General features: G+C 38.2%; 1 protein-coding gene across 1 annotated transcript in view; it reads left to right on the top strand.

Annotated features, from left to right (window-relative positions):
- Positions 1-14,922, top strand: part of LOC121388383 (probable glycosyltransferase STELLO1) — a 47,536-nt gene extending 32,614 nt beyond the window's left edge. Inside the window, exons 4-5 of the mRNA XM_041519686.1 lie at positions 7,272-8,967; positions 14,668-14,922. Coding sequence (XP_041375620.1) covers positions 7,272-8,967; positions 14,668-14,922 — 1,951 coding nt within the window. The remainder of the gene's footprint in view (positions 1-7,271; positions 8,968-14,667) is intronic.
- The last annotated feature ends 898 nt before the right edge of the window (positions 14,923-15,820 follow it).

Genomic DNA, 15,820 nt, shown 5'->3' with positions numbered 1-15,820 from the left:
CTGGTTTTATTTCATAGATTTATATTAAAATATATATATCATCACATTATTTTGCACTTGCCATAGTTTGACACCCACTAGCCGATATATTTACCATAGTTTGACACCCACTAGCCGATGTATTTACCATAGTTTGACACCCAATAGTCGATGTATTTACCATAGTTTGACACCCAATAGCCGATGTATTTACCATAGTTTGACACCCAATAGCCGATGTATTTACCATAATCTGACATCCAAAGCCGATGTATTTACCATAGTCTGACACCCACTAGCCGATGTATTTACCATAGTTTGACACCCAATAGCCGATGTATTTACCCTAGTTTGACACCCAATAGCCGATGTATTTACCATAGTTTGACACCCAATAGCCGATGTATTTACCATAGTTTGACACCCAATAGCCGATGTATTTACCATAATCTGACATCCAAAGCCGATGTATTTACCATAGTCTGACACCAAATAGCGATGTATTTACCATAGTTTGAAACCCAATGGCCGATATATTTTTCTTGCTGAGGTGTCGTTAAACATTCATTCATTCATATTATATTAAAATATATGTTCAAAACAAATAGGTGATATTCAAAAGTGGCATTAAATAATGAACATTGCTCAATATATATATATATATATATATATATATATATATATATATATATTAAATAGGACTTATTGCAAAACCACAAGGGATTGTTAGACAACACATCAGCGTGAAGTGTTCATATCTGGTTAATTTGACATGGCCAGGTGAAAGACAAACTGATGCCAAGGGTACAGAAGGTGAATATCGTGTTTTGTCTTCAGGGGTTAGTAACAGGTGAACGCCAGCAAGTCGCCAAACGTGCACGGACCAGGCGAGACATTGTCCTTACCAAGATTGTCGGAAATCCTGGCCCAGTCTTCTTAGAGCGCAACACCCAAGTCTGTCAACGTAGTCAGCTGGCGTTCACGTTGTCCGAGACGTCGCCCCATGATGTTCTACTTCTTGTTTCAGCCAGTGCACCACGACTGGTATATCAAAGGCCGTGGTATGTGCTATCTTGTCTATGGGATTTAGCGTGTTTCCTCTCTTAGAATACATGCATATGTAAAAAAAATACCAAATGTTTGACCTCCAATTACCGATGATTAATAAATCAATGTACTCTAGTGGTGTCGTTAAACAAAACAAACTTTAACTTTCATTTGTATATTAATGAATTATCGTGCATGTTAATGAGACACCGGCCGTGACCGTTTTTTTTAAAAACCGTAACAATCTACATCTGACTTCAAGTCCGACGATTAGTGATCGTCAGCTTGGTATATTTTGATGAGTACACGTCACGTGATTTGAGACAGGCGATTGGTAGCACACTTATAATCGGGCTGGCGATTCGGTGTCTACCTCTTATCGCTGTCTCAAGTGGCCTAATGTGAACTGGCCTTTAGTGGCATATACATATGTATCTAGTGTATTGTTTTATGGTTGTCAGATATGGGGATTTCAGAAAGCAGAGGTAGTTGAGAAGATACATCTTGGTACATCAATATTATGTACTTTAGGTAGAATGTAAAATTGTGCTTTAAACATTTAAATACCTCCTCGGTAATTTCGTGATCATTGCGCATTCGATGTATCATTTTGCAATTATTTGTTTTTGTTTTTTTACATTAGCCTTGGTTAAGTCCTCTTCTGGTTTTGTTTTTGTAAAAACGTTTGTTTGTTGATTCCTGCGATGTAATTTTCTTTGTCCATAATTACAATGGTGGAACTTTTGTCAGCTTTTCTTATAACTATTGAATCATCCATTATTAATTTACTTAGTACCTTCTGGAGCTGCAACGATTCATTCACGTATTTGGTGCACCGAATACAGGCTATCCGCGATACGTATTCGTTATTCGGTACCCAAAGAACCGAATATATTCGGCTTTCTTTCTCTCTCTTTTTTGAGGTTTTTAAAAAAAGTATTATTATTATTTCTAATATTATTATTATTATTATTATTATTATACACATTTAGAAAGATCACAGTTTGCAACACAGAAGAACATAAGCTCCCATTTTTGTAGGGGGCAGGCTGATTTTTGCCCGAATTAAACAAAAGTGCCCGAATCTGGATTGCAAAGTTTATTCATATTAGCATTACTACCAAACTGCTATATAGGGTTGGGCAAGAATCGCAATGCATTTTTACATGGGTTATTACTAATATTTTGGGTAGAATAATGAAATTACATGATGAAAAGTGGTCAGCTCATTTTGTCTGAATTATTCTATTACTTTTGCCCGAATTTAAGGATTTTCTCCAGGACTGGCGTAGGGGGTTGGGGGTGGCAGTTCTTCAACAACAGTAACAGCCGGCATTATTGTAGGGCTGAATAACGACATCCAAAATCTATTTTGGCAAAACCGTCTGCGATGCCCAATGAAATAAGAGTTAATTGTCTAACGCGATCTTTAAAGGCACTCAGTCACAGATGGTTGACCTAATTAATGACCTAAAAAGTATTATATGAAAATATATACATTTGATTTGTTGCTAAAAGTATTTTACATAACTACCACAACCCACTTATTGTTGATATTTTGTCAAAATAATTGAATTATGTCGACGGTCCATAATTCAGGAAAAAAAATAACGGCTATTTGGGGCGAAGAGGTGTGACGTATTATTTTTTAATCACGTGACGGGCATCCCCCGAATAACAGCAGTGTCAAAACGACATGCCAAACTTTTGTAACGAGAACGCTTTACCGTTCTCTGCGAAGTAGGGTAAATCGAAACAAACACAATGGAAATAAGTTATTAAAAATAATAAAAGCATGTAATGAATGATAATAAGGTTATATATTAATTTATTTTAGCAACAGATCCAAACAAAACAAAAATATATAATTATTATTACGATGACATAATATATATCTAGATTATATCTATATTGATATGAATACCAACCTATGGTATGTGTGTAACGATGTTCTTAGATATGTACATGCATCTAATGTATTTATAGTTTTTGTTATACATCTTGTTCTTATATAATTTCATTTATTGATCTTTGTATATGTCTATTATTAACCATCTTGTCACGTGAATGTTATAAATTGTATATGTATTTCTATTTATTCCCATATTTTCCATTTATATCATTTGCAAGAGTATGTACACATTTTGTTGACCTTATTACACGAGCAGAACCAAGGTATTTATTCACTGCGTGTTGTTCCAACTAATAAGTGTTTAAACATTTAAAAGTAACTCGAACAGATTTTCCATAATTCGAAGCATGTATTAGTACTCGCAAATAAGTATAACTTGCCCATATGATATACCAACGCAATTATCTGTTAGACATTATATACTGGTATTTGATAATAATAATAATAATAATAATAATAATTATAATAATAATTCAACTATACAAATGTGATATTTGCATTATATAAATTATTTTGTTGTTATATATTTTTACGTGTGTGCTTTTTGTCAATAATTTTGCAGGCGCGAGTACATAGGGTGTGGGGTGGGGTGGCGTGGTCTAAACACCCCTCTTGAAAATCAAAATTCTACTTGCCAGTCTAGACCTCTCCCCTGCATAACTTACTGAACATGTGCCTGCTTTGTCAATTTTGCTCATTTTCAAAAATTAATTTGGTCTAACATATGACATATCAGACTCTGGGCTATATGATATGTTAGTCCCAACCAACAATACCATCGATAACAAATTATGTTAAATGGTTTTCATTAAGGTTTATCAATTAACAGAAATATCAATGACTAAGAGTGGGTTTTAGCAGCTCAATGGGCCACTACACCGACTAAGACAAAACAGTAATCCCTGAACAATTATCATACTGTCAATAATATGCACTCACAATTTACAAGATACTTTTAAACAGACTAACTACTCATGACACTGTTACACCTGACAGTTGTGGTCACAATAGGCATTCAGGCTCCCTTTATGGGAGTAGGAGTGAAGTGGGGGAAGGCTGATTTTTATTGCCCGAATGAAACAAAAATATCCGAATCTGGAACACAACGTATATTTATATTCGCATTAGTACCAAGACGCTATATAAGATTCCAAACAAATCAGTCTGCATTTTTACATGGATACTAATATTGTGAGTAGAATGATGGAAATACATGGTGTAGATTTCAGGTCAGCTCATTTTGCCCGAAAAGTGTCCATTGCCCCCCCCCCCCCCCCCATCACTGGAGTGATCCCCCCCCCCCCCCTCCACCCAGTCTCGAACGCTTATGATGTTCCTAACGGCCAGGTATAACAATACAGAGACCGTTTCCTCAACTCGTATCTTGTGCTTATGATGGTCAGAACTGCCACAAGACAGTCAGTGATAATTAATTTCAAGTGTTTTGATGCTATTTTTAATTGTTCATCACTAAAAGGCAATTTTTTTATGCTTACTATTCCTGTTATTTTTATATTGTAGTAACAGGTCATTATAGTACTAGTTATTAGTGGTACTATACCAACTACTAGAACTAAGTACAGTTTTCAAAGTTTTATTTCAGGGATTTTCAGGAATCATATATATATATATATATATATATATATATATATATATATATATATATATATATACATACATACATACATACATATTGTGTGGGATTTTTTATATTTCTTCGTATTGAACACATGAACACATAGCCTCCTTTATATCTGTAGTTGCATTAATTACTTTGGAAAAAGCAAGATATTCGTCCTACTTCAATATGCTAATAAAAATGTAAGACGATTACAAAAATTCACTCACGTATCTGATCCACAAGTCTATGACGTAGCAATTTGAACCCACAATAATATTAAGAGACTCGTACACTTATCCATCACACTACGGGGGAAGGCTGCCAAAACCTCACTTTTTTCTCGTGTATTTCTGGCAGCTCGTGCAAATTGCAGTGTATAACAAACGGACATCTAATTTGTCGGACTAGTATTTCTGTCACTGCTGTAGAAGGAATTTAAGTCCGGTAGGAATACAAGTCCTAGGATAAAAACAACTTAAAAATAAACCAGATATGGAAGTCCGGGTAGTACTATGGTTCCCAAGCTATGGAGGTCCGATAGGACTACTGTTCCTAGGAACCGAGGTCCTACGGACATGCGTTCCTTTTACACCGGCGGCTTAACCGGTCCCACCTGCTTCCAAAAAGACTCAGGGAGCAAGGGGGGGGGGGGGGGGACGGCGATTCAACTACTACTCGACAGCAGACCACGCCCGGGGGGGGGGGGGGGGTTCAAAGCTGTCAGCACCGCCGCAGATAGAAATAGACCGGCCATCTGCGTCTCTGTCTGTGGTTGTTGCGGAGCCGGCAGCTGATGCACATGGGGAACCCAAGAAGAGGACGATTGCAGATAAGACCCTGCTGAAACCAACAGTCTCTCCTTGGACGATCATGTGCGACAAGCTACCGCGCCAGTACAGGAACGCGGATCTCTCCCAGATCTCCATCCTCATCAAGGAGACTTCTTGGCGTCCTCTACCCTCGGGCACAGGAAAGTACCAGATAATGGAGAGCAACGTCAGCTCGAACGTATTCGTGACAAGCTCGCTCCCAGGATTGATTTTCTTGAGGCTTGTTTCATTTCAGACATAACGGGTAGTCTCTATGACTACCCTACTTCCGTACAAAAAATATCATGCTATTTTTAGTAGCACCCCACACGTTTCAAACACAATGATGGTTGGTAGATTGACACTAGTTCAAATTATATTACAGTAATTTACTGGTATGACCCCGCATGTTTCAAACACAATGGTAGTTGGTACACTGACACTAGTTCAAATTAAATTACATGAATGTATTGGCCAGACGAAACAACATTGTATCACATCAAACTCTCCCACGTTTATCACCAATGGCAGGACTGTGTGGAATGAATAGTTGGATGCACCTCGAACTTTGACCCACCCAGATAATATCTGATGTACGGCTAACTGTGGACCTAATTCACTAAACTCTCACAACTCTACGATTTTCCTGTACTGTGCAAAAAAACAGAAGCGAAAAAAAATAAAAATAATAATAATAAACTATTTTATAAAAAAATGCGATGATTCTTATTGAAGCGACATACCCTAGTTTTTAAAAACGCACGTTCGTCTGATAATTAATGATTAATACGGCAAACTCTGGTTATTTTTGACGGTATTTTCCTGTTTAAACATCATAGACTTTAGCTTCTCTCTGTCATAACCATATCCAAATATGTGTTGCAGGTTTGCACGGGTACTCGAGTCCTGTGAACAGAGTCGATACAAGACTCGTCCCATGCACGGGTACTCGAGTCCTGTGAACAGAGTCGATACTAGACTCGTCTCATGCACGGGTACTCGAGTACTCGTGGAGACGCCATTTAGAAATAAACTACATCAAACAGCCTCGCTTTCAAATATGTGGAGAAGTTTATTAAACAAGCATTCCCTTTTCTTGTCTTTGTAGACAATTCAACAGTTCAAGCTTGGGATCTGCATTTGACAAGTGGATCGTGGTAACGACGATCTTCTCTCCCACGGATGACGTCAAGTTTCTAGCTAAAATACCTGGATGGAAAGTCGTCGTCGTCGGAGACAGAAAAACACCCCGACACTGGAGGTTTGTCAAAGTATTCATACTAAAACGTTTAATAATTTCCTTGGAGTGCGTCTCCCCGAGGATCGATCGCCCTCAAAGGATTCGGTTTTGTCTCGTCCAAACCAGTGCTCCACGACTGATATATCAACTCGGATCCGGGTCGAGTTTGACCCTCGAGTACTCGAGTCCAATATTTTCGACTAGTGGAGGCCCTACCTCAGAGTGAAACTTGTTCTACGATTTATTTGATGTGGTGTCTGTCTGTCTGCTAGACCGCCTGCCTGCCTAAATTACGTTAATTTATCTCTTTTTCTGGACCATTTCTCTCTCTCTGTGTGTGTGTGTGTGTGTGTGTGTGTGTGTGTGTGTGTATGTGTGTGTGTCTGTGTGTGTGTGTGTGTGTGTGTGTGTGTTTCTGTCTCTGTCTGTCCCTCTGTATGTCTGTCTCTCGCTCTCGCTTCTCTCTCTCTCTCTCTCTCTCTCTCTGAAAGTATATGCATACGTACGTAACTGTCTTACAATCCATCTATCTACCTATATCTGTTTGACCATATCTGTGCAATGTGTGATATAAATGAATTGATAATTGAAGTAGTAAATTCATTGATGTTCTTGTATGGACATGTTTAGCCTTAATGCTGGTTTCTTTTCTTCTTTTTCCAGCAGTCCTAACTGTATTTTCCTAGACCTCGAGACACAACAGCAGCTTGGCTTTGAGAGTGTCGCACTTCTTCCTACCGGAAGCTATGCCCGGAAGACAATCGGATACCTTTACGCCATTGCTAGAGGTGCCAAAGTCATTTACGAAACCGATGACGACAATCGACCTATTGACCTTCTAAGAAACTTTATTCTACAGCCGCAGACATCAGGTATTATGTTTGATGGGGAGCATCTGTTCAATCCGTACCGCCATTTCGGCCAGCCGACGTTGTGGCCGAGAGGTTATCCTCTGAACGCCATCGGAGACAACGTCTCTTACAACTACATCCTGCAGACGTGGAAAACTCCTTCCATCCAACAGGGACTAGTGAACGGCGATCCGGATATGGATGCTATTTTCAGACTGACTCGGAAGAAGACGCTGAAGATGTTGAATGTAACCTTTGACATGCGGGCGCCCCCTGGTGTTGTACCAGCAGGCGTCTTTTCGCCTTTCAACTCCCAGAACACGCTGTTTCTCTACGACGCACTGTGGGCCTTGCTTATTCCCACAACAACAACGTTCAGAGTGTGTGATATCTGGAGAGGCTACTGGGCGCAGCGTCTTCTCTGGGAAATGGGAGGAACTCTGGGATTCCTTCCACCAAACGCTTTCCAGAAACGAAATTCGCATTCATACCTTGACGATGCTGTTCAGGAAAAAGATCTGTACTTTGAAACAACGAGACTTGTGTTGTTCTTGAAACAATGGAACTGCCACCCAAAAGCAAACTTCTTTACCTGCGTGCTAACCCTCAGTCAAGATATGGCTAATAATAATTTTTGGAAGCAAGCTGATGTCCTGTTAACTGAAACCTGGCTCAGAGATCTGCAAATGGTTGGGTATCGAGAACCGGAGCGAGTCCAGGCAAAGTATCAAAATGGCAGCTTCTATTCTCCAAAGGGATATAGCGATAGACAAACTGTTGTAGATTTCTGGCCCGTTGAGCAGAAGCTGCCCATAGCGCACACGACGGACAAATATGACTCCAAATGGAACCATGTTCGTTCCATTTCCAGTTTTTGTCCAGAAACATCTCTAAAGCTACCCAAATACGCATTACAACAAACTTCGTCTACTTATTCCAACATTCTTCTCATAATAGTGTTTAACTTTGCACATTACGAAAACGTTAAGTTGTTGGAAATTATTTACAGCATGCATTTCCCACAAAGACTGTATTGCGGTCCTGGGTTAAGTAACTTCAGACACGTCACACGACCTCTTAAAACGCACGTCACCTTCATAGAAGTGGATATTGGAAAAGGGTATTTTGGACAAGTATGTATGATGAAGGCCATGACCATGAACTACCGAGTGGATGGATACCTGCATGTCGGAGACGACACATTAATGAATATCTGGAATCTAAACTCACTTCCGGTTGATGCAATATGGTCGTCGTCTTTACTTGTGTTGCTGAGGACATCCGGGAAGTCAACTAATTGGTACTGGACGAATTCAGAGTTTGGCAAGAAAGCTTATCTGTCGTCAATGAGCGAGTTTAAGCAGCTGGACAAAGCTCGGTACAACGCCTTCAAACAGACGTTAAACGCCAACACAAAATTGTCGGACGGATTTTACCACCAACCATCTGACATTGTTTACATCCCAACCCGTTTGAAAGAGCACTTTATTTTCATCAATCGGATATTTGTAAGACACAGACTTTTTTTTGAGATCGCTTTTCCAACTTTCATCGCTGGTGTTGAATACATTAATAAACTTGTATTCTTGAAGGGAAAATATCTTTGGTATGCTGGTTCCAGAAAGTATGCAGAAAAACATTTCAACAAGGATGTGCATTTCTTGCATCCCGTGAAAATAAAACAGGTGTTGCATGCGACTAATGGTGTTAAATTCTTCTGTGAAATATATCTGCCTCTAACATTACCTGGAGTGAAAATATAAACATGTTTATTACCCCAGTGATCACTCAAAACTGGGAAAATGTTTTATATATTTTGTCAGTGAGAAATATTCTGCATTGGTGTAACGTACACTACCATTGGACGATTTGACGCCTACAAATCAATGACCTAGCCAGTACTAAATATAACGTCATCACGATTTGGCAAACTCATACAATGGTGTCACTTAGTTTAAAGAGTTTGCGTTTACGGATGTCTGTTTTCAGTGTTAACTAGTAATAAATTGTTAGTTTAATGCACCCCCCACCCCCACCCCTTTTCAAATAAAACCTTCAAGCCACTTGCCACCCCACCCCCCAGCAGTCATTAAATTTGTGAAATAAATGTATTTATCTATTTCAATTTTCCTTTTCTAAAATAATATTTATAGTATTAATACATTAATTTCTTTTAAGCATCTTCATGGTATAAATCTAGTACAGTGAAACTTCTCTAAACCGGACCCTCAGTAAACCGGAATTCCCTCAACCTTGTTGAACTTTTTTCACGGTCCCGCGTTTTACGCAGCTTTAACCACTGAAAATAAACCCCTGAAAACCGGAAACCCCTCTACTCTGAATACCGAACGAATTTCCGGGTCCCGTTTTGTTTATTCAATACAAATTTTACCTCTGAAGACCGAACAATTAAAAACTCTGAAGGAGCGTCGCCTGTCTCGACAATACCAATTAGTTGTCACTAACTATACCAGATGGTATGCGCATGCTCGGTGTAGCGTGTTCGGGACGTTTTTGAGCGTTTGTCGAACAATGCTCTAATTAGTCTCTGTTACCTAGATTTCGGTTAAGCCTTGTCATTCAATTAACACCTTTAAGTTTGTAACGGGAATAATCATGTGCACTGTGTTTATTGGGAATGAGACTATTACCTCTTCCGAACAAATTTATCGCTGGTTATATCTGATTATTTTACACGAGGACCCGACAAAGCAACCATAAATTTAATTCACTGCATTCTCATTGTCTCTGTTGCACCACCTACTAATTACATATTAAAAGAATAGAATGATATAGGTTTTTTTATTTATGGTGCTACTATAAGTAATATATTAAATAATATACAATAATGATAGATCCCAAATTGTTTTAATTGTTTGATTCTTTTTTAAGTGGTCATACCACACTATTAAAAATTACCCCCTGCATTTTTTTCACACACTCCCCCCCCCCCCCCCCCCCGCCCCGGAGTCAGTCACTGGCGAAGTCAGAGGCTGAATCCGGGGTGGGCGTGCCTGAACCCTAGTGGATAGGGGCACGTAAAATGAGTTGCCTGTCCTGTCTGTTGCACTGTTTATTTAGACAAATAAGTCGGCTTCTGTTTCCGATATGTTTCGTAGTTACGTCAATAGCATTTCATTTCCATATCGATTGTCAACATGTCCGAACGTCCAGCAAAACGGCGTCGTGTAGAGTTGTCACTGGACGATAAAGTTAAAATTATTAACAAATACGATAGTTTACCCAAACCAACATTACAGTCACTAAGTGATTCATTTGGCATTGGGAAATCGACTGTATCTGACATAATCAAGAAAAGGGACACCTATAAATCGCAGTACGAGAATAATGCAAATGGAAGTAAACGAAGGTTTAATAACGCGTGTAAATTTGACCGACTCAACGAACTCGTTTGGCAGTGGTTTTGTCAAGCACGTGCGAAAAACATTCCGGTCAGTGGCCCAATAATTCAAAATTAAAAAATGGTTATCAAGGCTGTTTCTTAAAACCTCAGTAAACCGAACACCCCTCTAAACCGAAAATTTTATTCGGTCCCAAGGGTGTTCGGTTTAGAGAAGTTTCACTGTATTTAATATTTATTGTTAACCAGCTTACAGTTTTAACCGAATGAGTATCATCGCAATGATAACTACATTTTTATTAAGTGAAGTGTGAACTCCTATTTTGTCAAATATCCAATGTTCTACGGGTATCCAAAGCTTTTGTACTTTGGGTCAATAGAACAATCATAGAACGAAGTTTCAGTAAAGTTATTACAGCATTTATATTTATCTGAATCTATGTAGTTTATCATATTTAAAAAAGTATTTATACCAAGAATTCTGTGTAGCAGTCTATACTGAAACCATATTAAAGTGGTATCTTTTAAACATTTAAAAGGTAAAACATAAAAAATTTCTCATGTAAAGTGGTCAAATGTTAAGACTTATTTGAGTATTTTGTTTGTGCCTTTGAAAGTTGAATTGTATTGTTCAAAATGTTGTACATAATCAACTTTCCATGTTTGTGTTCAAAATGTTGTACACAATCAACTTTCCATGTTTGTGTTCAAAATGTTGTACACAATCAACTTTCCATGTTTGTATTTACCATCATTTGGGACGGGACGTAGCTCAGTGCTACAGCGCTTGTCTGAGGCGCGATCGATCTAGGATCGATTCCCGTCGGTGGGACCATTGGGCTATTTCTCGTTCCAGCCAGTGCTCGACAACTGGTGTAACAAAAACCGTGGTATGTACTATCCTGTCTGTGGGATGGTGCATATAAAAGATCCCTTGCTGCTAATCGAAAAGCGTAGCCCATGCAGTGGCGACAGCGGGTTTCCTCTTTCAATATCTGGGTGGTCCCAATCTTAAGTCCGACGCCATATAACCGTAAATAAAATGTACTGAGTGCGTCGTTAAATAAAACATTTCCTTCCTAACCAACATTTTTAATTTAAAAGGCAGGTCTTTTAACAGCGATAAACGAATTATTAATAATATTTAATGCATTTAAAATATTTTACAGCATTCATTAGCGATGCATAATATAAACAATTTCTTTTATGTTAAATATTTTGACAAAAAGGTTTTCTTGTTCATCAAGTAAGTCGTTAATGAACATAATTCCTTTGTTAATAAAACTCCTATTGAAAAACGGTTTATTTTCTTTTAATATCTTCGTATTATACAAAATATTAGATCCCTGTATATATTCTGTGTTTAGTAACGTTTGATTTGGTTGAACTAGTACCCAGCGATATAAGGCTTCTCTCTAAAACATATTTGTTATATATTCTTCTTTTTTTCATTACAATAAAATAATCTCCGTATATAATGAAATGTTTAGTTTTTTAAATAAGCATTCAAATAGTGTAATTCTTTTTCTAGTTTCACTAAAAGTCGTTGTTGTATTCAAGTAGATTTGAAAGTTATAACAAGGTGCAGTATATCTGGAAGTTTTAGGCCACCATATTTATAATCGTGTGTTAATATATTTTGCTTGGTTTCTTTTTAGTTTATTTTGTCAAATAAATTTGATTTTTTATAAGGGTTTGTATCATATGTTTTGGTGGATTTGGTGTAGTGTTAATAGTAAATGGATTACTTTTGGTATTATTATTTAGTTTTCCAACTGACCAAGTTTAAATAAGTACTGCATGTCTATAATATTTTAGTTTTAATTACATTATACTGAACAATCTAAATTAACTGCAAAGTTTATACCAAGTAGATACAAATTTTCCGCACCCCATTCTAGTAAAGTATGTTTTATTTAACGACGCCACTAGAGCATATTGATTTTTTTATCTTATCATCGGCTATTGGACGTCAAACATATGGTCATTCTGACACTGGTTTTTACAGGAAACCAGCTGTCGCCACATAGGCTACTCTTTTACGACAGGCAGCAAGGGATCTTTTATTTGCGCTTCCCACAGGCAGGATAGCACAAACCATGACCTTTGTTGAACCAGTTATGGATCACTGGTCGGTGCAAGTGGTTTACACCTACCCACTGAGCCTTGCGGAGCACTCACTCAGGGTTTGGAGTCGGTATCTGGATTACAAATCCCATGCCTCGACTGGGATCCGAACCCAGTACCTACCAGCCTGTAGACCGATGACCTAACCACGACGCCACCGAGACCGATCACCACCCCGTTCTAGTTTCCATTGTGTGTGATAATAAGACTATCGATATATCTTTCAACTTAGTGTAATTAATTCTTAAACCAGAAATATCCGAGTAATAGTGAAATAAAACCATAGTAGCAAATGTAGGTCCAAAGTGCACAACCCGAAACGTCCCATCGTACACAGCAAACTGTAGTCTACTCTTGTATGAACACTACATCTAGTCAATAAGAAAATATATCTGAAGTTTAGTGATTGTCATGATCTATAGTTTGCTGTGTCAATACCTCTTATCAATGGGTTAGAGAACTGGTTTTCCTCAATATTTTCAACTAATGCATCAATACACACCTGACCATTCGCTTGGCATATGCAATCTTTTAAACAATAGTTTAGTGTTCAGGCGCGCGCGAGCGTACCACACACACACACACACACACACACAAAGATTGTAAATATTAATTTTAGGCCATTGTCCGTTTGCGTCAGAAGGGAACCAATGAACTGGCATGTAACTTCGCAATGTTGGCCATTATGAATTTCAAGATGGTTGCCATGATTGGATGACTATATAAATGTCACCAATAAATTTGTGACTACAAAAATGTGCATAGACAAAACTAAAAAATTGTTTCTATGTTAACCGGGAGTTGAGATATATGGAAAGATGTATTAAAATAGTGGCGAGTTTGAATTTCAAGCTGGCTGCCAAGATCGGTCAACAATTTTAATTTAATTTAATTAGTTTTTTTGTTTTTTTACAATCTAATTCACTGAGCTCATAAATGTAAACAGATGCCTTAATTGTTTAATTGGGTCAACTGAGAATACAAATATTTAAATGACGGCCATTTTGACTTTCAAGATGGCTGTCATGTCCAAATGGCCAAACAAAATGTTATCAGCGAGTTCATTGACCTCAAAAATGCAAATAAGACACTAAATTGTACATGCTCGTATCCAATTGTAATTGATATGTTTCTCTGCACGTATTTTTGCTGTAACCTGGCGATTTACTGATATTGTACACCATTCTTTGTTATGGCCGTAAACCACGGCATATGAGGTACATAACACATTTATACATATACTATCAGACCTTGTCTTTTAAGGTGCGCGAGTGCGATCGCGCTCGTCCAGCGCACGTAATTTCAATCTGGAGAGTGTGAAAAATAACGCACGTTACACTTAACAAACAGCGCACGTAAAATAATTGTGTATACCTACTGATTGCCACTATTTACTTTATGAAAGACCCGTTTAATAATACCAGAAAAAAATGTGACGTGAACGGTAGCGTCCATGCAAGGTTTTAATATATGACTGCAATCTAATTAAAATTAGCTCCACTATTACACGTGGATCTAACAGCAGCCAGTTGGAGCTCATGTCCACCAATCAAAACCTTACTTGCAGAATCATGCCAGTGATTTGAAAATAATTTGAAAACATTCCGAATTATCCTGAGGGTATACAACGAGGCTATCGTAGTGTGGCGGTGAGGGGCCCGTGAAAATCCCACGGCGCCCGGCGGATTTTTTCTCCAATAATTTTCGTCAAAATTTTCAGGCGGTCGCCAGATCACCGGTCGGTTTCCGGCAGGGCGGGGCCCTAGCGACGTATCTACTGGATTGCCACGACCTAAAATCGCGCTTGGAAAATCGCAGATTTGGGAGTCAGGTTTTCACGCCCGCGGGGTTCGGGCGACCCCTAAAAATCGCAGAGGAGCCAGTAGAAATCGGGCAGCGGCCGGCCGGACGCCTCGCGAAAATGCCCTTTTTGGCCTGTTTTAGGAGTCGCGCGGGCGTCACGACCGATATATGAGGGCCGCTTTAGTTCATAATTGTTAGCCTACAAAGCTTACATGAGGTCCCGGTCTACAGGACAGCCACTCTCGAGCAAATTCTTTACTGCAGATTTCACCCTCTTACATCGCTACAAAGTGTGTCATCCCTCTTGTATCGCCACAAAGAGGACTGCCACTACCAGACTAAAGCACGCACAGTTCTACCTTTAGTTTGTTTGTACTGCATTATGTTTTACTTCATAGACAATGCAAATAAAGTGGATACCTTGGCTGATCTAGCATTTTGTCTTCACACCTGTATTAAAAATGAGATGTAATGTATTTAATGGTAATTTGTATACAAATATTTTTATTTTTACTGCATTTCTTTTTTTAAAATGTTATTTGAGTTGGTTCGGGTTTAAAACTTGATAACATGTTTTCATATGTATTTTAATTTTATTCATCATGAAGTTACATGCCAATTTATCGGTTTCCTGTTGAAGCAAACGGATTATATACGGTAAGCACATTGTTATTGTTCAACAAAGAACATTCTAGTTTATATTTTGGCTTTGCAGTTAAATTTCAATATTATACTTGGAGGGCTAGTTGAATTTGAGAAGGGTCAGTAAGATTTGTCTTCAACTGGCCCTGTTGGCGACCATGGTTTTCATGTTAATTTTCAACCCTGATATATATATATATATATATATATATATATATATATATATATATATATATATATATATTTGCTTATTTATTTATTTATGTGAAATACTTATACGTCAAAATATGCAGTCCTTGGCTTTTAAAAAACTATGGCCAGTGGAAAAAAAATCGCAATCGCACACCTTAAAAGGCTTAGGCGAGTGAACAATTACACTCATCAAAATGCTAAGGCGAGTGAAAACCAAGCATTATTAATTTATGAAG

Source organism: Gigantopelta aegis, chromosome 14 (assembly GCF_016097555.1).
Source record: "Gigantopelta aegis isolate Gae_Host chromosome 14, Gae_host_genome, whole genome shotgun sequence".
NCBI classification, from domain to species: domain Eukaryota; kingdom Metazoa; phylum Mollusca; class Gastropoda; order Neomphalida; family Peltospiridae; genus Gigantopelta; species Gigantopelta aegis.
This window is presented reverse-complemented; position numbering and strand designations above follow the sequence as displayed.